Source organism: Hydra vulgaris, chromosome 09 (genome assembly GCF_038396675.1).
Source record: "Hydra vulgaris chromosome 09, alternate assembly HydraT2T_AEP".
NCBI lineage: Eukaryota > Metazoa > Cnidaria > Hydrozoa > Anthoathecata > Hydridae > Hydra > Hydra vulgaris.
In genome coordinates, this window is record NC_088928.1 from 15,387,620 (window position 1) to 15,413,272 (window position 25,653).

The window sequence follows — 25,653 nt, forward strand, 5'->3', positions numbered from 1 at the left end:
AATTCAAAATGTTTTTAACTTCAAAAAAAAACAAAAAAAAACATTAAGTATGTTTTTAAAAATATTTTAACTTGTCTTTTATTTTGCGCTTTCGTTGTTTTTTAAAAAAACAATAAATTTAATTAGCTTTCCGAATTAAATTAATGCATTTTGTTATGAGCTGACCTTAATTTTGTCATATTAGATGCCATAGAGTAGTTAAGTGTAATTTAAACACTTTTAAGTCGGTATATATATATACATATATGTATATATATTTATATGTATATATATGCATATGTATATATATATGTATATATATATATATATATATATATATATATATATATATATATATATATATATGTATATATATATATATATATATATATATATATATATATATATATATATATATATATATATATATATATATATATATATATATATATAGCTCTTGGAATTAGGGTCATTATAGAGATTTAACTGCCGACTTAAAAGTGTTTGAGGTCGGCAAAAAACCGACTTTGCTTTTATGTTTTTTGGTGAGACCTACCAAATTTTTTTTGCCAACCTCTAAAAGATTGAGGTCTAAAAGGTTGAGGCAAATTATTGTCGATTTTTTTCTAATTGTTTGGTTTGTATATTTTTTTATATATATATATATATATATATATATATATATATATATATATATATATAGATACACATATGTGTATTTATATGCTAATACTGATAAAAATAATAATAGCAACAAATAAAAGAATATATATATATATATATATATATATATATATATATATATATATACATATATATACATATATATATATATATATATATATATATATATATATATATATATATATATTTATATATTTATAAACATTTATGGAGAGAGAATAACAACAACGTCTTTATAGCAAACTAAACAAAGTTTTTTTTTTTATAATTCGTCATCATTAACAATTAACAATTTAAAATATAAAGAAGCTTAAAAACAAAAAACTTCTTAAAACATAATAATTCACTAATAACTGTAAATATTCAAAAAAAAAAAAAAAAAAAAAAACTAAAAACAAAATGTTGAACAAAACAAAAACCTTTGTGAACAAGACCTTTATAAACATAATTGCAATGCTGTCAAATGTAAACAATAAATTATATGAAAACAAAGAGTCAAACACATTAAATAAAAAGCAGCTGATTGCGCCATTTTAAAACTTGATACATTTTCTAAACACATAGATATACAATCTTTAGTTAATGTCAATTTATTAGAAAAAAATCATTATAGAATCATATAAAATATGGAAACAAATACTCAATATTATAAAAATCCAATATAGAGATTTTTATAATATTGAAGAACTCTTTGTGATTAAACAATGTAAATATAAAATAGTTGTACAAAAGTAATACAAACATCTACTACTAAGGAAATGTATAAAAAATAAGGTTGAGATTCTAAATTGACAACTCAAGAAAATCAGAAAAAACTATTTATTATATCAACTAGGTCTAAAAAATTAATTTTGATTAAATACAGAAACTAAAATTCCACAACCTCAAGTACAACGCTGATAATAAAAGTTAATCTACTTCACAGAAGTAAGCACTTATATATTGTTAAACATTTATATAAGTTAACAAATATTTTTATATTTCATAACCGTCAATGTTACCAAGAGAAAATAAAAAAAAAACATTGTAAAAAAAAGTCAACCATAATCTGTTTACTTTCAATAATAAAATTTAAGTACTTTAAATTCAAGTCAATAAATTAGAATAAATTAGCATAATTTAGGACAACAACAAAATATTGTAAACATTTTTTTATAATTTTTTTTACTTAAGATATTTAAAACAATTTTGAATCACTTTACACATTGATTAACAATCATTGCATAATTAATCGTTGATTAATAATAATTACACTTACATGGTATAAAAAGAATACATAGACATCAACATGTAAACAACTTAAAATTAAAAAAAAAGATAAACCCATAAAAACAATTCACATTGAATTTATGATTGTTTGAAAATTCAATCTTCAACAACGTTTCTCATATGCTCCAAAGAACTAGCATTTTGTGATATATTTCCAAAACTTTTAACAGAGTTTTTCAATTTGCTTCCAGGAAAATTTTTACTGTCGACCATTGGATTCATTGGACTGTGTACACTGGGACTAGATGGATTTTCACGTGAAACAGTGTAGTTATCATATGCTGGAACGGACCCATAGGAGTGTATTACTTTCCGTGCAAGCACCTTATCATTTGCATTTCGAACTAGATGAGATGAACTACCAAAGTTGGGAATATCTGGCAAACTAAAAAATTATCTTTACAGATTTAAATCTAAATCTTTTTCTATTTACTCAAAACTATGACAAAATTCAACAAAAAATAGTTTTTATCTTTAGTTAACTAATGTGATTATAATAACATCCTAATAACTGAAATAAATGAAATAATAACTCAATAATTGTGTCATATTTTTTAGAGTTATCAGGTGTTTTATACTAGTAATGTAAATTTACTTTAAAACTTGGACCTCAAAATTTAACAGAAAAAAAACCCACAAATTTTAATTAAAAATTTATCATTGACTAGTAAATTTTAAAATTTGTAGGAAATCCTATACTCAAATTACCACGATAACATGGTATCATTGATAAGATAAAACTTACCAATTTAATAAACAAATTATTTATCAATTTGTTCAATCAAAATTTCATATTTTAGATTATCTTGAACATATACAGCATAAAAAGTGATGTACTGAGTCCATTGCAGGACTGCAAAATTTTGCAGCACTGAGAGTAATTACAGGTCGGCTTTGTTGACACAATATTATCCATGATCTGCAAAAATTTGTAAGCACTTGTATAGCTGTTTTTTAAATTGGCTTGCCAAATACTGATTTGAATTTTGTACTGTATTCTACTGAAAATGATGTAGATGGTACCATTTATGTGTTAATATGGTGTCATATGTGTGTTGTACATGGAGTCAACATGATATTTATAACATTTTAAGTTACAAAAAATATAATACAAACCTTCCAGGTATTCCTGATCGAGGGGGTGTATATGCAATAGAAAGGTCATCATCAGAATCATAACGATTAGGGTTATCAAAAAAATAAGATTTAGCATGGTGATAACTTTCAGATATTGTAGCAGAGGGAGGCTAAAAAAATATCCACATTAGTATACATAAACAAAAAAATTATATAAAAAAAATTTACTTTAAATTTATATTACAATTGCCAAGTAATAACAATAAATTATTAGATAAATTAGAATAACTTATAATAATAAATTACTTGACAATGGCTATTATTATAAATAAGACATGTTTAAAAATAACTTAAAATAACTGTAGCTTTTATAAAAATCAAGTTGGAAAAGATTCCCTTCCAAATTAATTCTAATAAAAATTAAAATCCTGAATAAAAATAATTGTATTAAATTTTTATTCAAACATAATATATAAAAATTACCGCTACACCATCAGGCTTTCTAACTCTAAAAAACCAAACAGTCACAAATGTTGGCAACAATTCCCAGAAAATTAAAACAACCCCAAATGACATGAAAGCATAGCTACTTGTATTGTGTAAAACTGAACCGTCATACCCAACTTCTCCCTGTAAAAAGATATTTAATCAAGCAAGCACTAAACTTTTTGTTTATTTAAAAAAAAAATCATTCTGTTAGCGCTTAACAGAAAGATTGCAAAAATAGTCAGTAAATCAAAGTTTTTTTTTTTTTTGAAAACCTGGATTTTTCTGGGTTTAGGAATTTTTGCAATTAAAAAATCTTTTTTGTTGTTTAATTATTCTTTAGTTATCGAAATAACTAAATAAATATAATAAATAATAAAATAATAAATAACTAAAGAATAAACAAACAATTTCTTACAAAAAAGAAAAGAAATTAGCTCTAAAAGAAAACTTAAAAAACTCGAAGTGAAAATTACTTTTTGTTACACTTTTAATTTTTTAATAATTACTGTAAACTTATCTTTTGAAACGTTTTATTAAAGTTACGCAAAACGCTTTTACAGATTACTTCTATTGATTGTTTAATAAATGAACAAATTTTATTTAAATTATTGAAAAGTAAGATTAAAATATTAGAAAGAAAAAAAAATAACATTTTTAAGTTGTATAAGCATTTTTTTCAAAAAGTTGCAAAAAAAATTGTTTAAAAAAATAATGTGGTCTTTTTAAAATAGTAATTTTTAATCATTTCATGCTTTGATTAGTAAATCAAGTTTAAAAAAAACAAAACTTTTAAACAATTCTTTGTAAAAACAGAAAATAATAATAAAAAAAAAAGCAATTTAAATCATGGAAAGAGTTAATTTAATTTATTCATAACTTAAAGTAAATTAAAAAAATAATCTTTTGAAATATTTTTAGAAAGATATGGAATAATAGCTTCAAGTGATTAAAATTATCATAAAAATACAATACTAATAATTTTTTTAAGTTTTTAATACAAATATTTAAAGTCTTCGCATAAAATAAAAACTTAAAAAAAGAACAATTTAAGGTAATTAAAACAAATTAAAAGGTAAAAAATTTTTTATTGTATTTAAATTGTTAAAACATCAAAACAGCAGTCGTCAAATTGTAAAAAAAAACATCACTAAAATATACAAAACTGAATTGAAACTATTTTATCATAAAAAAAAAAATTCTGTGATGAAATATTCTAAATAATAAGGAAAGAAACTTCATTAGACTAATGTTAAATGAACTGAAAAACATGACCCAAATTTCGTTGAATGAACTGTAAAAAAACATTAAATGAACTGAACAATATGACCAAAACTTCAATCACATAACTTGGTTCTGTAAAACTGTAAAAATTATATTTTAAAAAGTTGATCAGACACTGTCCGACCCAAACAAGTTTTTATTAGACAGTTTATCCAGGACTTTATAAAAAATTAAATTGAGCCCTGCATATATATATATATATATATATATATATATATATATACATATATATATATATATATATATATATATATATATATATATATATATATATATACATACATATCCAAATAAAAAATTTAACTAACCTGATCAGAAACATTTATCCATCCATAGTTAAAGTCTGGGATTGACGAGCTTACAGGTAATATGGCAAGTATATTGAAAACAGCTCTTGACATATAAAGCAATGCAATTATAATACAAACAGATATTGCTTGACAAAAAGAGACACCCTAATAAAAAAAAACTTGTTTATTCATATCTAAATCAGAAAAAACAATTGTAAATGGTGTGTGTACACTGTAGATATAATGGTGTGAATATATATACATATACATATATATATATATATATATATATATATATATATATATATATATATATATATATATATATAGATATATTAGGGTGGTGCTCAAAAAACTTTTTCAAAGTAAATTGATGGGACAACCTCTATTTTTGTTCCTTTTAGCATAACAAACTTATGTGCAAAATTTGAGAAGGATATTTCATCATTAAGGGGTGCCACACAGGGTTGAAAGTTTCACTAAGGTTGACGCTAATGGCTGTTAGCACTTTAAAAAAAATTTTTTATATAAACTATTTTAATTCAAAAGTTTTTAAATAACAAAGTATTGAACATTGAAAACCATGAAAAATTAACTATAATTTCAATATCATTTTAGTTTTTCATTTTGTTTTGAATGAAAAAATGACTATTTAGTCCTGTTTAACAACAGTGGATTTCTTGGCATCTGGAAACTGTTTTCGATGCTCAGACACAACCTGGAGAAGTGCTTGCTTTTGTCCTTCATCTTTTGTTAGAATTTGGTTAAAGTCTTGGATAAGAGCAACTCCTCTCTCTGCTCTGTCATTCACAACGCTCAAACCGGCTACAAAATGCTTAGCTGCAATAAAAACTTGGTCCTCGTTCCACAAAGATGAATCCAATTCGAGCCAAGAAGTTGAGATGCCCAGTATAACAAAAAACCTCATGGTGTTCGAGTTAATGAAATCAGCAAGCTCTGATGATGAAATGTTGTTTTCACGTAGTTGAACACGTTTTGCAGGAATTCCATTTCCAGTTTTTGTTTTCATTGCATTTACCATCTCGTATTTTGTAGCTGCATCAACACGATCATCAAAAAAGCTAAAGGCAATCAGTTCCTCACTACCACATATGGTACGAGGTATGAGGTACCACATATGACGAGACAATGCCTTTATCGCTACATTCGCAACATTTAAATTTACTGTCCTGAATTGTGTGAGTCGTTTAAGGCACATGAGATCATTCAGTGGAGCTTGAATGGACAGCGAAGCAGTAAACCATGAGTTGAGATAGACAAAGCAGACAAAAATATTCAAGAAACGTGATAAATTTATTTCATGCTTCGTCATGCGAAACTGGGATCTGAAGAGAAAAATTTTGATTGAATAAATAGCCTTGGCCATCTATCTGGCCCGATGCATAGCCCCAGGAGCCATAAAAAGAACCCCGCGAGGAGGAATATGACCCAGGTAGATCAAAGACAGTTCTAAAAGTTCCCTATAATCATCACGAGGCTGGTTCTCTGTCAGCAAGCAGTTCTGAATGAAATCAATAGCTTCTTTCATCATTTCTCTGTTGCTGCTAAAAACTAAAGCTGTTTCAGGATCTGATATACCGTCTTCATATCTGTCACGAACGATTGATGGCCATGCTGTTTGAAACCTTTTAAACATCTAAATGTCTGGTCCAGTAGATGGTCAATATATGGTGCCGACATGCAAGATGGAGCAGCTCTTTATTCATCTTTTGTTCAATAAGAACTGCTGCACCAGAGCGAATCCCAGAATTACTGGCTGTAGTGTCAAAAGATATGGCTTTTATATTCTCTGCAAGATTCCAGTCGTTGATTGCTGTTACAACTGCATTTGCCATTGCCTCTCCAGTGCCATTTGGGAGCTTAGGCACATTCAATAGACGTTTTACACCTTGACCCGAAACAAGAATAGGCAAGCGATCTATTTTTTCATGTTTTCCTGATATATCAGGGAGTAACTTGTCGTCCCAATGCACTACGAGTGGAACATCCCTAATATTTTCACCAAAACTTTCCTTTAATTTCAAAATTGTTTCGTCTCTATGTTTCATTCTATTGCATTGAATTGACCAGCGATTCAGAGCTAGTTCACTTGGGTTTTGACCAACAGCAACTGAGAATGAAGTCAAAGCATAAACCGCATTTCGGTCGCTGATCTTAGTTCGATCTAAAGCTGCTGCAACTTGTGGACTGACAATATTTTTTGGACGAGGTCGTTTTGTCTGCGGTGTCACTGCTGAGTCATGGTCAGAATCTACGTTCTCATTGCAACTTTTTTCTGAATCTGATTCAAATGTTTCAACTACAGCTTCACCGTTGATGACAGCATGTCTCAATTTTTCTCGTTCTGTTCTGGCTTTTATAGCCTCTTGTCTCATGTTTACGCTTCAACTTGACTGCCAATTTTCAGTCTATTTGTGCCATTGAACTTGAGTGTCTTCCATTTCCAAGCTGAGCTTTAAGAAAAAGTTTGTCTTCTGGATTTTGTATAAGCCTCTCGGCATCAACATGAGAAATGTCGAACGTATCTTCAAATGATGCAACAAAGGCTGTTTCTTTCGCTATCTGAGTTGCTCCTCCTCTTTTTGAAGCCTTTTGTAGATTTCTCCACACGTTGTATATTTTCTCTAGCCTTGCAATTGCATGTTGCAATGTTGTCATTGGCATGTAAGCTTTGTTCCAAAAATCAGCAACTGTTTTAATAGTAATGTTCGAACTTTCTCGCACGGTTTTTTTGTTTATTTTCAACTGATGGAAGAAAAACTGTAATGCTTGCTTTCGTGACGGTAGTCTAGTACCATTAATGGAGGCATTTGTGAAACCGAGAAGGTAAATTTCGGTTGCAGATCTAGTTGCAGGTTTTGATTGTGACATTTTCTGATATTTATTAATCTAGAAAAATACAAATAAAATTATGCAATAAGCATGATGTGAATTGCAAAAGTTATAAAATTTTATTCATTTAGTATATATTCAGTGATATCCATTATTCAGTATCTTTTTTGAGTTTAGAGATATGAATTTATATAAAATAAAATTCAAAGTAGTTTACATAATTTATATTACAAAATAACAACTTAAATGTATACTGACTTTTCACAATTGAGATATTCCACTGCAAAATTGTTAAAAATAAAATTTTTTAGTTAACATAATTAATCTGGTAGTCTGATAGGGATAAACATACAAAATGGCGGTTTGGTGGCAAATTACAAGGAATTCTGGGATAGAAAAAATAAGTAAGTGGGCTGCAGCTAAGTAATTAATAATTAAGCACTATAAAAATTTAACTATTTGAATGTAACAAATTTCTAAAAATGCTATGAAGTAAAATTTCTGTTTTTTTTATCTGTATTTGGAAATTTATAAATATTTTTCATATACAGAACATTAATTAGTTGATAAATTTAACAACTGGTCAGATTCTCAAAAAAAACATAAAGAGTACACCTCATTGAAAAGACTTCTGGTTGTGTTCAAAATGGATTTACAGATAAAAAAATGTATTTAAAGATTTCAATAATATTCAACAACACATTAATTTACACGGCTATCTTTTCTATCGCGTACATGTGATTTTATCAGTTGGCATGTGGCACCCTTTAATGAAGGAATATTTTTATGAAATTTTGCACATGAGTTTATGAGATCAATAGGAACATGACTAGAGGTTGTCCCAGACAAAATCTGAAAATTTAATTTTTGACTACCACCCTAATATATATATATATATATATATATATATATATATATATATATATATATATATATATATATACATATATATATATATATATATATATATATATATATATATATATATATATATATATATATATATATATATATATATTCCTAATATCATTTTTGCGCTCCTAATGTAAAAATGTCCGCTTTAACTTTTCAAAAAAAGAATGAAGAATAATCAAAGAAAAGATTGCTGCCTCATGCCAAACGCTCTTTCGAAGTAGCAGCACTCCTATGCGGCAGCCGGCTATATATATACAATATATATACTGCACTGTAACTTCCTTTTTTATGTCATCCATGTGCGTCTAATACTGCATTTATATATGTATATATTTTGGATATAGTTTCCAACAGTAAAAATAGTAAAGAAGGTGTTTTTAGGCAATTCTTACATAAGAAAACTTTTTAATTTTAAAAATCAAAAATTTATACTATAGCATTTTCAAATTGAAAAGTTTTTATTTTGTGATTTTACAAAAAACAATGTGCTTATGCAATTAGTGTGGTGGTTTTGACTCTCAAGCAACTAAAGATAGCAATTTAGTCGTTAATTTAAAAAAGTGGTATAACATTTTCAATATACTCTATTTGCCCATTCCACGTTGTACAAAAAGTTTAACAGAACTTTTAAATCCTAGAAAATAAAGAAACTAAATATATCGATTAAAAGTTAAAAGTTTGTAGTTTCTACAAATATGTAGCATGCAGAACTGGTTTCCAAAGAAATTCAGGAATTGATGCTTAAACTTTACCAAAAATTTTTTAGACTCTTCAAATTTTTTTTAGAAAATCAAATTTTTTTAACTTTTTAAAATTTCTATATATATATATATATATATATATATATATATATATATATATATATATATATATATATATATATATATATATATATATAATATATATATATATATATATAAATATATATATATATTTGTCTCATGCAAAATATAGATCGAGATCTTGCTTTTCAAATTGCAAAAGTATTATACTAATTTCGTTGTCTTCCATTAAGAAATTTCTGTTTGATATTCTCTATGTTTTCACGCTGTGACTTGTCATGCCATGAGTAATATTTTTCATTCTAGCACAAGAATATTTAGTTATTTTAAACAAATATTTATAAACTACTTGTAATTAAAGTAAGGCAATAAAAATGAACAATTGTTTAAACTTAAATTTTTATAGTTTTTGTGTTATGTAACTTTATGTCGCATTGTGATGCGGACTAATTTTTATAAAAATGTTACGCAATAATCATGTTAGTTGTACATTTTTAGTATTAATTGTTTTTTATTTGTGGATAAGTTATGAAACCTCCTTTAACATAGCTGACAGTATTTTTTAATTAAACCTGTAAATATGTAGACCTATTTTACTAACATATGTGTTATCAAGTTTTTCTTAAATTTTGTCGCGTCATGGCTAAACATTTATTATTAAAACAATTTAAAAAACAAGTTAAGAAAAAAAGAGTAGAAATTCTTTATCTAAAATATTAATCATTAACATCTCTCCTGCTTACAAATTCTAAAACTTGGTAAAGCTTTTAAAAAAGAAGTACGGGCTCTCCCAACTTCGACTCTTAATAAGCCACTGTTTTAAAATTCAGTTTAATAAGGATTTTCCAGGTATGCACTTAACACATGGACCTAATACTTTTAATGATGAAACGAAGGTACACATCGTAAGTGTTTTTGAACAAGAATATATATCCTGTCAGGCACCCTAAAAAGGATACCATTGTTTTAAGAAATAAATAATAATAAATAATAAAGTAAAAAAAAAATGTAAAAAAGTAATTTAACAATGAATTTAAGTGAAGCATATCAAATATTTAAAAATGAATAATGATTTTTCAATCAGTATATCCAAATTTGCTAATTTGAGACCAAAAACATCAAAACATTATCTTGTTACATTACATCGATAAAAATTTTTCTTTATTCACATGCTTTACCAAATACTTTAGTGTGTGACAAGAAAAATGATGATTGTTGGAATAATCTCTGTGAAGCTTGTTAAGACAGAAAATTAGTTCTCAAACTATACCAATTAGATGAAAAAAGCCATAATAAAGAATTCCATTTAATGATGTTTGCAAAATGCTAACCAAATTTCTTTTGTATTATTTTGTAAAAGGAAAACAAAGAGCTATAAAAATCAAAAAAAAATGATTTAAAAATCTTGATTAAGTTGTGTTACAAGTTGACTTTACAAAAAAATCTTTTAAACTTTTTGGCAGAATGAAGTTCAGTCAGTGGAACAAAAAACAAGTAGCATTTACTGCTATTAGCATGATGACTCTTGTAAATCTGACCTTATTATTTCTGACAATTTGAACCATTCAAGAAATTCAGTTTTTCTTTTTTTTTTTGACTTTTTAATAACTAACCTTATTAAAAAGGATGTAAAATACTTACATGTTTGGTCTGATCGTCTTAGCAGCCAATTAAAAAATTGTTACATAGTAGCTTCAACTCCATGACTTGAAATCAAGCATAATGTAAAAATTTTCTAGAACTACTTTGCTACCTTTCACGGAAAAGGTTAATGTGAAGGAGCAACCATAAAAAGATTAGCAATACAAAAAATTGTTCCAAGAAAAGCTCTTATTAATGACGTAACAGCATTTTATAAAGCTGTCAGAGATACAAGTTAAGTAAACATTTTCATTAAGGCTGCAAAACAGGCTAATGATAAAATTAAAATGAAACAATATATTTATGTGGCATCTCCATTCAAATTTAAAAAATATTTTTAAAATGTTATAAAACTATTTTATTTTTTTTACTGTTATTCAGCCATTCACATTGTCACACTGTGACTATGAGGAATGGCTGTATAACAGTTTCAAATGATAAGTTTTATTTTTATTAAATTAGTTATCATTTCTATTTTTTTTTTTAAATTTTATTAAATAATTTGTTCAGAATGAAACAAATGATTATATAAAATAATATTAATTATATTCAACTAACTTATTCAGAATGGAACAGAAAATTATAATAAAAAAACATAATATTCAATTATTTTGTTCAGAATGGAACAGATTGTTATAATAAAAATAAAGAATACTCAATTAATTTGTTCAGAATGGAACAGATAATTATAAAAAAAAAACATAATGTATGAGGTTTAGATATTGCAGTGCACCTTAACATTATTAATAGAACTCAGTGTAACAAAACAAACTACTGAACACTTTAACTTTAAAAAAAGGATTCAGGAGAAAATGCCAGAATACAACAGAAACTAAGAATCACAAAAATGAAGGCACAAGATAAAAATTTAAAGAATCAGAAAAAAAAAAATAAGAAAAAAGTTGAAAAACTAGAAGACAAAGAGTTTGAAGTTTCCTTGTACACAGACAACAGCCTGTCAGACTCTGATGATCACTTTTATGCCTCTTACAAAGACCAGGAAGATTTGGGGAAAAGTACAAGTTAGTATTTAATCACTAAAAGATTGCTGTAGGTGTTTCTTTGTCTGAACTGACACTTGAAACTTTTTGCTTGGTATCTTGAAGATTGAAAGCACCAAGGGAAGTGACCAGGCTATTACTATTCAAAGTATCTTGAATACTATAAGCTTTCAATTCAGATCATTGGGTTGTGTGCTAGCACTACAGCCAACAACACAGACAAGAATAAAAGAGCCATAAAGAATTTCATTGATAATGCTTTGAGAAGGCCTGTTCTCTGGCTTATGTGTAGACATATATGAGAATCGCGTCTCGTGCCATGAAACTTGCTCTTTGCTTAACAAAAAGTTTAAGCAAACACCTTTATATTTTACTCAAGCAGCTGTGGCCACAAAGAGACTGAGAAGTTAATAAACTTAAAAGAATAGTTATATTTGAATGGTGTTGAACTGATTTGCACAACCTTGCAGTAAAAACTAAAGAATTCTGTACCACAGCACTTTAGGGAGACATTTTCTATAAAAAAGCACAACTATTTGTGTCAGCAACTGGTTTACCTCCTGGGCACATATATACTTAATTTCTCCTTCAAGCTTACCATAAGCCCAGGTTTATGAGTGACTCTAATGACCTAAGAACTTTTAAGCTTTTAAAAACTTTTTTAGTTCTAAATGTTGTAATGACTTTAAAGTCTATGCAGAGATTGGCAAGGTTCTCAGCAAAAGGATTCAGGCTACTTTCGATATCTATTTCCAAGCTTGTAGTTGTTGACAGGAATCTGGATTCTGATATTAAAACAACATCCTCAACAAATTGTTGTCTTTGACAGTTCCAAATGAGAAAGACATGGTTCCTAAAAAACCTGGAATTCAAACAGCTATTGGTCCATTATCATCTCTTGATAATTTATTTAATGAGATAAACTCTCTTCTTTTTCTTATCCTGAAAATCACCAGGGAAGAGCTGTAGCTGTGGAGAGTGAAAGGTAGCTTGCAAGAAGAGAATATTTAATTCATTTTTAAGTTCCTACTTGTGCAAAATTGTTTGCTGTCGTAAATGATCAGGCTGAATGTTACATTAAATTGATCCAAGACTTTATTGGAAGAACATATGAGGAAAGACTTTCTTTACAGGACATTCTTTAGGTACATTACTATACAATAATAAGTCAGTAAAACTGTCTAGAATATTTTACATATACTACATTTATAAACTATACTACAACAATTAATGTGACTTATTACTTTATGTTAATTTTTAGAAATTCTTTAACTCTCTCGCTCTCTAGCTTCTTTTAATTAATTTTTTATATTTTAGGTTGTCCAGAATAACAGACAACAAATATCCCAGAAAGTCACGAAAAAGTATCTGCAAAACATATAAAAAGTATACTAACTCTCAACACTTTTTTGCTGCTTTTAGTCAAAATATCAGTACATAAATAAACAGTGCATAAATGTCAATTTTTCTATAATAAAGCTGTGATATAAAAAATGTTTCTTTCTTATTCTATAGGATATAATCAATGTAATCTGAATCAGTGTTTTATTCCTGTTTTAAATTCCCAGATCTCATTATAAAAAAAATAAAATAAAAAAACAAAAAAATTTATTATTTAGGGATTGCCTAAAAACACCCTGAATATTTAAAATTTTTGCTGAAAGCCACTATTACAGAATAATAATGATTATACTTTTCAACACTTTAAATTTCAAAAAAACACCCTTACATACATACATACATACATACATACATACATACATACATACATACATACATACATACATACATACATACATACATACATACATACATACATACATACATACATACATGCATACATACATACATACATACATACATACATACATACATACATACATACATACATACATACATACATAAATACATACATACATACATACATAAATTATTCAGGTCTCTGACTACCTGATTTCCTGATTCAGTAAAACTGAAAAAATTTACTACTTAGAGGTTAACTATAACAATAAAATTATTCAATTAGTTTAAATGTCATCATCCGGCAAAACATTTTAATATCAGTTTATATGTAACTTAAAAAAATCCAAAATTTCACTTTATAAAGTAAATAACTAGTTACAAATATATTATATGTAAAAAATTATACTATCAACATACATATTGTTATTTTGTAAGGAACATATAATATATATTCATATTGTTATTGTATTTTGTAGTGTTTAATCATCATTAAAAAGCTACACAACAAATATATGAAAATGTTACTTGGCACAATTCCTGGAATTGAATTTAACAATGAAATTTTATAAGAACTCAGTTGTAAAGGACATGGCCGCTAAGAAAAAGGGGATAACTAAAGTTGAACAAGATGCTATTAATGTTGATATTGAATTTATGAACATTTCCTTACAATTTCTATAAATATGGCCAAATCAGAAATCAAACTTCCGACCTCTGGATTCACAAGCAAGCATTTTAAACCAGTGTCATGGATGCTAAAATACATATGAGTAAACATAAGAAAATGTATGAGTTAAACTGATCTGTACTTTGAGACAATTTGTCTCCTTTTATGAAAAGCGGAGTATTGTCAGCTTATTTTCAAGAGATAGGGAGAATACTACTTTAAAGGGTTTAAATAAGAATTGGATAAAAAGTCTCAGAAGTGATACTTAAGTAGTGAATGAGAGTAAATATTGTCACCACCAGTAGCTGCACACAGATTACAGTCAAGGTAAAACAGGAAGTAAATAATTAGATTTTAGGTATTATTGAATGAAAAATCAAAAGTAAACATTAGATATTTACAGAATTTTCATTAAAAATTGAGAAAAAAGTTTAGATAATTTGTAATTTGAGCTTGATTAAAAGTCACCTCACCAGATTAGATTTTTATTGATTTGATTTTAGATTTGATTTAACTTTTTCATTACTTATTTTTCATTTTGAGCTTGTAAGTATGATAAAAAAGTTTTGGATTAGCAAGATCCATTTCTTGGATTAGCAAGATCCTTTTCATAATCTGACAGCTGTTTTGATTTGTTTTGTTTGAGGCAAAACTTTGAGTCTGTTTGTCTAGTATCTAAATATAATTAATTGCATCAAGTTATTGAATAATTTCTACATAATTATCTCGCCTATAGTATTATATTTTGATTGGGGTTTGATTTTTATGAGTAAAAGTGTTGAATTCCAAGTATATACAATCAACAAGAATTCGTTCTTTTCCAATAGATAGTTGAACCCAAATCTGTTTTCAGTTCAGATTTTCATTCATATTTTTGGATATTTATAGATTGCAATGCCAACACCTGTGATTTCTTCTCTGTTGTTGTGGAATAATTGATAGTTTGGTATTAGTGTATTAGAGTCCATAAACTCTCTAAAATTACTAAACTCTCTCAAAAAATGTTAAAGTTGTTAGTATTTTTTTGTTGCCGAGTTTTTAAGTAATGCAAACAATGATTTTTTATTTATTTTAACTATACAAAGTGTGAAACTCCACAACAAAAACCTATTTATAAACCCTGTTTATAAAACTTTAAGTTGCGTTTAAAATTAAACAAACTTTAATTTGTTAGTATAAACATTTTTTTTCAGAAACATTAAGATTAAATAACTTTTAAAATGTAGCAAAGCTGTAAAAAAACTTGAATGATTAAAAAGAATTATAAAAAAATGTGTGCAATCATTATTTATGAGGATACTGGTGTTATAGCATTATTATCTGGTTTTTTCTAAACTTTCTAGTTTTTAAAAAAAAAAAGAAACCTAAAGTTCTTATGTAAACTTGTTTATAGGGAATTTAGATTTCAATACCCTTGGTTCAAAAATGATAGATTCTAGAGCTCCTCAAGCCTCCTTTATGAAGTTGAGAAGTTTCAAAATGCTATTGGACTAAAGCACTATTTTTAGCCTAATTTTGTTGTGAACTGTCACATATAAGCTTAAATATTTTGCACCTATAAGCCTGACGTATAAATATTTAAATATATTAACATATGAATAACATATAAGCCTAAATGTTTCACACCTGGCCTTCGAGCAACATTCTAGCCGAACTTTGACGTGTTAACTAAAACAAAGAGAAAGCAAACAAATTTTTAAAATCAGTAACAACAAAAATCAAATTATGAAACAACCAAACCATAACTAAAGAGATTACCTTACCTTCATAATGCAGTAACACAGCACTAAAGCAGCAAATAGAAAAATACAATAATCAACGGAGACACGCAATAATGTTATTTTTTGCTGATAACGAGCATACGGATTGTAACTATATACAACCGAACATGAGATATTTGTAGCTAAAAAAACGATATTCGACAGAACTACACCGAAAACAATTCTTTTCCTAAAAATAAACAAATATAAGCTTTAATTTTCAAAATAAGATTATTAACCTTTAATGAAATAATCTTGATAATTTTCTTAGTGACACTCTGCTAATGATAGCAATTGCTTGCATCTCTATTTTTTTTTCTTTCTATTTTTTGCTTGCATCTCTATTTCATCTCACCTTTTTTGGGAATGAATTTTTAATAAAAAAACAATTTGGATATAAAAAGAACAAAATCTGGAAAAATCAAACAACGCATTTTTTTATTCTGCTGTATTTTAATTCTAAATTTTTTGTTAGAAAAAGTTAAAACTGGTGTCTTCTAATTATCACTCAAGAAGATTGGTAACTGGAGATGTAATACCCAGAAGTCCCAGGCGCTTTCGCACACAAACCTGGCATCAAAGTTACCTCCTGGTTGTTTCAAACTTTTCAAGTTTGGTTGAATTGACATTAATACAAACTATATATAATATATATATATATAAATTTTATATATATATATTTATATATATATATGTATATATATGTATATATGTATATATGTATATATATATATATATATATATATACATCAAACCTTCCCGGGAAGCGCGTGTGGTCACACTACTTGTACGTCCACATTTAAAGTAATTTTTTTAAACTAACTGAACATGGCAGTTCACATCTTTTATAAAGCTTAACTAACTAACTTATAAAGCGTTTCAATAATTTGCGGCAAAAAGCTAAACTTATATACTAAGAAAAAAAAACAATTCTTAAATAAGGAAACAAAATTGTAATGAAATATCAAGTTTAATTAAATAAACTAGAAAATTTATTAGTTAAAACAAGTAAATTGAAAAAACATTTTTTATAAAAATTTTATACAACTTTTTTATTCTTTTTTTTTTAGAGTCATTGTTGAAAAAAATATCTTTATAATGATTTAACAACAATTGAAAGTTTTGATATGCAATTTATTCGTGATTTTTATCAGTCCATATAATTAAGGAACTAATTTGCTATGTACGCTAGAACTATTAGAAAATGTGTTAATTTTTCTTACATTTATTCATTTATTACTTTAATTGGTTTTTATGTCTTTTCGCTTTTAAAAAAGTTTTTGCTATATTTGACATTTTTTCTCAATACTTATATAATAGAAAAATAAGAAAATAAATTGTTATTTATTTGTAAAAAATATTATTTGATTAATAAATTTTGTTAATGACGGAATAAGTTAAATAAAAGAATAACATAGTTTCTTTAATAAATGTATTTACCGCATTTGATGCATGTATGAAATTGTTTCTTTTATATTGTTTAATTTCCAATATTAATATGAATTACTAGAGATAATGAACATAACAATTGCTCTGTTTAAACAAATGTAACAATTTTTCTCGCTTTCCTGTCCATTGATAAAAACAGTAAAGTTTAGCAAAGGCATTTGAAAAAAATTTTTAAAATTGTCAATGTTTCTAGCGAAAATAATAAAGTATTTCCTTAATATACTGACTGAAAAAAAATCGCGAAAAAATTGTATATCCAAAAATGTTTTTATTTTCGTTATATTCTTATCTGCATTTTTCCTTGACTTGTATTAATTTTGGTAGTGGAAAACAACACTCTAAAAATAAGATTACAAAAACAGTAAATATTTAGGTATACTAATTTTTTGACAAGAATTTTCTTTTTTTTTATTAATAATTTAGAAGTAATTTTTTAGCTTATTTTATTTAGTGTCGTCTTCGGTTCTCTTCTTTGAGTAATGCTGATTTATTCTCCTATATTAAAACGTGGTCATGTTTTCTGAAAAAATTACTTCAAGGGTGGACGTACAAAGCGTGCGACCATACGCCCTTTTTCTGGGAAGGCTTAATATATATATATATATATATATATATATATATATATATAATTGTTTTTTTGTATCAAGTCAAGACAAAAAGTCTCTTGTTCGTTTCATATAGGGCTTCCAATACCGGACCAAAATGTAAAACACCGGTTTTTCGGTATTAGATTTAGTGAAAACCAATATACTGGTACTAATATATTCGGTTTTCTTTTTAATGACATAATGTCTTAATTTGTACTAATAATAATGACATAATCAGTGTCATATTCAGTGTCTGATATTTGTTAGTTTCTTTGAGATCTAATATGTTTATGCCTTTTTTGAGCATTTTAGATTAGTAATAAAAAATAAAAAAATAGTAAAAAATGACAGAGAAATGTTGTGTGGGGAAAGTTTTAAATGAAGATTGCGACAAAACATATTATTGTAGAATGATTGGAAGAAAAAAAACTAAAAGATATTGTGAACACAGATGTTAAAGTTTTAATTCAAAAAATTGGACACTTTTGAACTAAATGAAGAGATATGTTTTCACCATGAAAAAGCCTATATTTCTAGATATGAAGCGCTTCAAAAATACTGCTGTGATCTGTTTACAGTCCACACGAAAAGAATTATTAAGTGATTGTATTAAGTCGATATTTTAACAGCAAGTCAACTTAAGATCAAACCTGGTCAAAATCTTTGCACTAACTGAATGAATTCAAACTTGAACAAATTACAGGAAAATTTAGTCAAGAAGATGAAGACAAAGATGTTGATGATGAGGAGTTTAGTTCACTTTTAAATAAGAGTGCTTCTTTACTGGAAATATTTCCTCTAAAAAATGTAAGTAAACGTGACAAATTAGAATATGGAAAGCAAAAAGTTAAAAAACTGGAAACAAGTATGACAAACCTCGTAGTATCAGCATTGGATATAGACCCAAAAGAAATAATATCTGAAAAAAAGCAATAGTGCATTGACTGTAATGATTTAGACAAACTTTTAGATGCAATAAAGGAAAAAATAAAAATCAGTTTGAATGAAGAAAAAGTTCAGTTACTAACATTAACTCCTGATAGTTGGTCAATTAAAAAAACTTGTAATGCATTTTCAGTTTCAGACCATCTTGTAAAGAAAGCCAGAAAGCTGAAAAATGAAAAGGGAATACTTGCTAAACCTGAGGCTGAAAAAAGATATCCTTTGGAGGATATTAAGCAGAGAGTCATTGAAATATATAAATCTGACGAATACACTAGACAATGTCCAGGAAAAAAAGACTTTGTTTCTGTGCATATAAATAATGTTAAAGTTCATAAAAAAAAATGCTTAACAGTTTGTTTAAAAGAACTTCATCTGGAATTTAAGAAGTTATACCCTGAACACAAAGTTGGATTCAGCAAGTTCTGTGAACAAAGGCCAAAGTGGTGCCTTATTGTTGATAGTAATGGAAGCCACTTAGTTTGTGTATTTTCTTACCATCAAAATGCTAATTTGATGTTCTCTGCTCTTCCTAACAGCCATTTCATATATTACAAAGATTTAATGAAAGTATGTGTTTGTAATATAGATAGTCGAAACTGCATGTCTCATCTATGTTCCAACTGCTCTGGTAAAATAAATTTGAAGACTTACTTAGAAAATGTGTTTGAAAAGAATGATTTTGATTTTGATGATCAGATCACATATAAACAATGGGTGTCAACTGACCGAACTACACTTATTACAGTCCAAACAAGTATTAGTGAATTTATTGAAACTTTAAGTGAAACTTTGTATGACCTTTGTCACCACCACTTTAAGCACAGTCTTCCTACTTATCAGAGGCAAAAAAAACATTAGACCAATATATGGTCTAATGTTTTTATGCACTATTCTGATGCATAAAAATCAGAATAATGCATAAAAATGCATTATTCTGATGGATTTTGCAGAAAACTATAGTTTTCTTGTACAAGATGCTATACAGGGGTTTTACTGACAAGCCGATCAAGCTACCTTACACCCATTTGCTGTTTATTACAAAGATGAAAAAGATACTATAAAAAGAGAAGCAGCAAAAGCTAGTCTACGAGCAACAATTACAAATCAGATTCTCACACCACAAGATCTGTTTACATGGGCTCAAAAAAACATCAAAGGTGTTAACATATTTTATCTTTTAAGTGATGATATCAATAACCATGAAACAACTTTTAACCTTCAGAAATGATATGAAGGGGTGCGCACAGTTCCGGGAACAAGAAGTTATCACTGTTTTGTATCAGATGGAGAGAAATTGTTTTTACGAAGAATCTCTTGTGATACTGTCTATGATACTCATGTGTTAAATGATGTTTATTTGATTAAAAAAAAATCCTTCAAATTTTCAACCCGGTAAATATATTGCATGCTTTTACGATAAAGAATGGTACATAGGGCTTGTGGTTGATATTTGTAATGAAAACCAAGACGTTAATGTTATGCAAAGAAACAAATTAAATTTAAAATGGACAAACGATGCAGGATCAAGTCAGTGTTGGGTTCCATTTGACAAGATAATATGTTAAATAAGTGTTCCATTGATTAAAAGTATAAGTGCTTGTGACTATATTCTTGCTAGTAATGACTATGACAGTATTATGATTTATATAAATCAGAGATAAGCTAATTAGTTTCATGTATACTTTTTCTTTTGACTGGTCATCTTACTCTTTGAATTTTTTACAGTATAGTTTGTATAAAATTTGAGGTATAAATTTTGTAAGTGGTAAGTGGTATTTTTTTGTTCTCCTTTTAAAAATATTACTCTCAAAAGGCTACAATCATGTCATAAGATAGAGTATAGGTCTTTAAATTTTTTTTGTTGATTGTCTATATATAGAGCCTCAACATTAAAAAGTTTCATAATTTATTTCAACTGTTTACGCTATTTTCTATGCCAGCAAAGTTGATGTAATTTAATTTATATTAAGTTAATTTAATTTATATAAGTTGATGTAACATAATTTTTTTAAAAAAGTGATTTTTCAATAGGCTGTTGCATGTGCTAAATTAATTTTTAATGCATAATTTTGATTATTCTAACAAGGTGACCCTAAGTACACAAAGGTAACAAAAAAATCCACTTTCTGTAAGTAAGTATTAAACTGTAACACATTAAAGTTCGAAAAAATATTTATAATGTTGCAATATTTAGCAACTTTAAAGCACAATAACTCAAAAACTGTAAAAAATCAGTCAAAAACAACTGCACTAATGGATTATTTGGGTGAAAAACTATTACCCTACAAAATTTCAGGTGATCACCATCTTTATTTAAAAAGTTATGGTTTGTCAAAAAGCGAAAAAAACTGCTGTAAGCTCCTGATACACAAATTTTTGGGATTTGGGTCATTTTTAATTCAATCATAACTTTTGAACAAATCGGTCAATCAAGCTGAAATTTTCTGGACTGTATTTTTTTCATAAGATCCGTGTGTGGTCAAAGTTTAAAGCAAATCTGAGGTGGCACCCTGGGGAACTTTCAAAAAACTATGTAATTTGATATGGAATAACTCTATTTAATGATCCTTTACCCAAGTTTTGCAACATAAATGCCAAGGTAGTATCAATTGATGGAAGATTTACATCTCTCTGACATAAAGCTTCTACAGTCTATTTCACTGGTAGCAACATAGAAACCGTTGATAATATCAATTCTAATTCAGATTCCATAAAGTTAATAACTGAACTTAAGTCAATCAGGGCTTTTTGAATGGAATTTTTAATTTATACAAACGCTCTAGCATAAAAAATAAGCTGTTCGATTTGGTCTTATTCTGTCTTACTGACAGTTCTTTACCATGTTCAGTTTTTACATAAACTTGAAGGATTTCATTTTTTGTCAGTGATCGTCTGAACAGCTTTACAACTTTTCTAACTTTGCTTACCAATGGAACCAAATTATTTGCAAGTTCTCTTGAATTAGGTGAACTCTAAAAAATCCTTATTCCATCTAAATGGTCTTCATTATATTCATCTGAAATCTCATCAGCACTATCTTCATCAGATTCAAAATAATCATCTGTCAAGTCCGCGACTGTTGTTTTATACATGACATCAACCACAGCCAATTGGATTCCATGGGTTGGACAAAATTTTATTTGATATTTTTGCACTAATCACTCTCTAAAAATCTCTGTGTCCAAACTCGCATGAAGTCTCATCGAACAATTTCTGTCCATTGAGAAAAATAATTGAAATACCAGTATATACCAGTATAGAGAGCTCTGTACCGGTATTGGAAAAACTGCCGGTATACCGGGATACCAGTTTTCGGTATACCAGTATTGGATGCCCTAGTTTCATAGTGATCAATATAATGTAGATTTTTACATTGTTAGATTATTTGAAAAAATACAACTTTGTGATGGTACTTAAAGTTTCATGCCTTTCGGCAATTATCAGCCATATTTATTTATTAAATCAAGAAAAAAAACATTAAAAAAAAAAAAGTACAGAAAAAACAACAAAGCAATGGAATGAGTTCTGACGTCATAACAAAACAATTTTTAACTAGAAAATTGCTTAATCAACAATGTTGAGCTGGGCGAGAAAATACTTTTTTTGATGTCTGCACTTAGATACTATTTCACTCTTTTTGTTTAACAGATGTTGGTTTTTGGAGAATAGAATTTCATATTTTTCGTATATGCATAGTTTGCGAAATTTATTTAAAAAACTCTAACGTTCTAATGCTTCTCATTATAGGACTTAATTTTCTGAACTCATATCTCGTGAACTCGTGTCTTGAATCTTGTAAATTTTCTGAACTCGGATCTTGTATCTTGTAAATTTTCTGAACTCGTATCTTGTATCTTGTAAATTTTCTGAACTCGTGTCTTGTATCTTGTAAATTTTCTGAACTCGTGTCTTGTATCTTGTAAATTTTCTGAACTCGTGTCTTGTAACTTGTATAAGCTTACATACACGCCAAGCCTGTAAATGTTCAAGGTTCATCGGAACAAATATTTTTTGTTTAAAAGTTTTTTTATTTCCAGTGTTATTTAATTATATAAAATCCATTTAGAAAAAATTACAACCATTTACAAACAAATGCAATCACCTCAACATACAAAAATCAAATAATTAAAGAAGGTAAACGGATATTACAGAATCATTAGGTTTTCAATAAAATTAACATAAACACATCTTCAAAATGTTTTATAAAATTAAAAGATCACAAAGAAAATTTTGCAAACAATCCAACTGTCCATTTATTAAACCCTGCCAAAAAGAAATCAGCAGAATTAGTAAATTTTTCCAATATAAACTCTGAACTTGTAAACATACTTCATATCAATCAGTGGGAAAAAACACAAGATACCATGAATTAGTTCAATTCCATCAGTGATAAATGTTCTTATAAATTCCTTATTTTTGATATTGCTGATTTTTATCCTTCGATAACAGAAAAACTTGTTTAATTTTACTGAGCAGCATCTAACTATTTACCTCATTTTTATTTAACAATGATCAAGTTTGGATTAAAAAATCAACAGTTTATTCGATGTTTCGATGGGAGCATGTGATGGTGCTGAAGTATGCGGACTTGTTGCAATTTACTTTTTGTTTCAAATTGCACAATTTTATAATTAAAATGATTTCAGATTATACCACGATGATGGTTTAGCAATTTTTAAAAACATGAGTGGTCCCAAAACAGAAAAAATCAAAAAACATGTTAACATATTTAAAAGAAATGGTCTCACTATATCAATACAGTGCAACATGAAAGTAATAAATTACCTTGATCACATTAAATCTCAATGACCATACTTTTCAACCATATTCTAAACCCGGAAATTCTTTAAACTATATTCACTCTGATTCAAACCACAAGCCCAATATTTTAAAACAACTACCGCATTCAATTGAGTTAAGATTGTCTGCAAATTCGTCAAGTGAAGAAATTTTTTAAAGTTCTACTCTATGTACAAAAAAGCACTGTTAATATCCGGTTTTCATCACAAACTTTCATATTACTTTAATTTAAATTTACCTCATATCAAGAACCAAAAATGGAACATCATTCGGTTTAACCCTCCCTTCAACAAAAATGTTAGCAGTAATGTAGGAAAAAGCTTTTTAATGTTAGTCAACATACACTTCACGTTAAATCACTAACTCCACAAAATTTTCAACAAAAACACAATAAAAATAAGTTATAGCTGTATGCCGAATATGAAATCTATTTTAAATACCCACAATCAATAAAGTATAAACAACAGAAAAGTTCCACCTAAAACCGAATGCAACTGCCTCAAAGGGTTTTCAAAAGATTTTAACTAAATTCATGTTAACGCTCATTAGCGTTAACATGAATTTAGTTAAAATCTTTTGAAAAAGTGTCTTAATTTACTATAGATCCTAGTTCTAATCGGTTCTGGCATATATTAACTATATATAGTTGTCAAAAGACAATATTCCTATCAATTTTCACAAAAAAAACTAGAATTCCGTCCAAGAAAGAGCTTATAATTAAGAATAATTGCCAATAAACAATCAGAACAAATAATATTATTAAACTATGACGTTAATTTTACCTAAAAAACCCATTGATTTAAAATCTTATCTAAATTTAGACAAGCGATTGGAATTTAAAGATTTTTTTTTTTTAATTCTTTGTTCTGTTTTTTTTTAGCTATAAATATTTGTACTTTATGATACTTCAAAGTTTATCATTTTAATTTTTTTCACCTTTTCATGATTCACGGACCTGATCACTTAACGGAAATATGTCACAGTCAACAAAATATCATACAGACGCTATAATATTTTAAAATTGCCTTAACTACACCAGGCATATACTTAAACTTAACAAAATTTCAATCGATTTATTAAACCAAAAATTTTTCTATTTATTACAAAACAATATCAATCTATCTATCTATATATATATATATATATATCTATATATATATATATATATATATATATATATATATATATATATATATATATATATATATATATATATATATATATATATATATATATATATATATATATATATATATATATATATATATATATATATATATATATATATATAAAGCGTCTCTTGTTCCATCTACTGAAATTCGTACTCGTGTTACTCGTTATTCAATTAAGTCTCATCCTTTTTCTGTGACTGTTCCTAAGTGCTCCAAAAACTCTTATTTGTCTAGTTTAATTCCTCAAACATCAGTTCTTTGGAATTCAC

General features: G+C 27.1%; 1 protein-coding gene across 1 annotated transcript in view; it reads right to left on the reverse strand.

The window, feature by feature from the left end:
* Positions 1 to 895: 895 nt before the first annotated feature.
* Positions 896 to 25,653, reverse strand: part of LOC100212296 (G protein-coupled receptor 137Ba) — a 42,187-nt gene continuing 17,429 nt past the window's right edge. Inside the window, exons 3-8 of the mRNA XM_065804818.1 lie at positions 16,435 to 16,621; positions 16,298 to 16,339; positions 5,088 to 5,234; positions 3,493 to 3,639; positions 3,049 to 3,179; positions 896 to 2,317 (exon numbers count right to left, since the gene is read on the reverse strand). Coding sequence (XP_065660890.1) covers positions 2,029 to 2,317; positions 3,049 to 3,179; positions 3,493 to 3,639; positions 5,088 to 5,234; positions 16,298 to 16,339; positions 16,435 to 16,621 — 943 coding nt within the window. The 3' untranslated portion in view covers positions 896 to 2,028. The remainder of the gene's footprint in view (positions 2,318 to 3,048; positions 3,180 to 3,492; positions 3,640 to 5,087; positions 5,235 to 16,297; positions 16,340 to 16,434; positions 16,622 to 25,653) is intronic.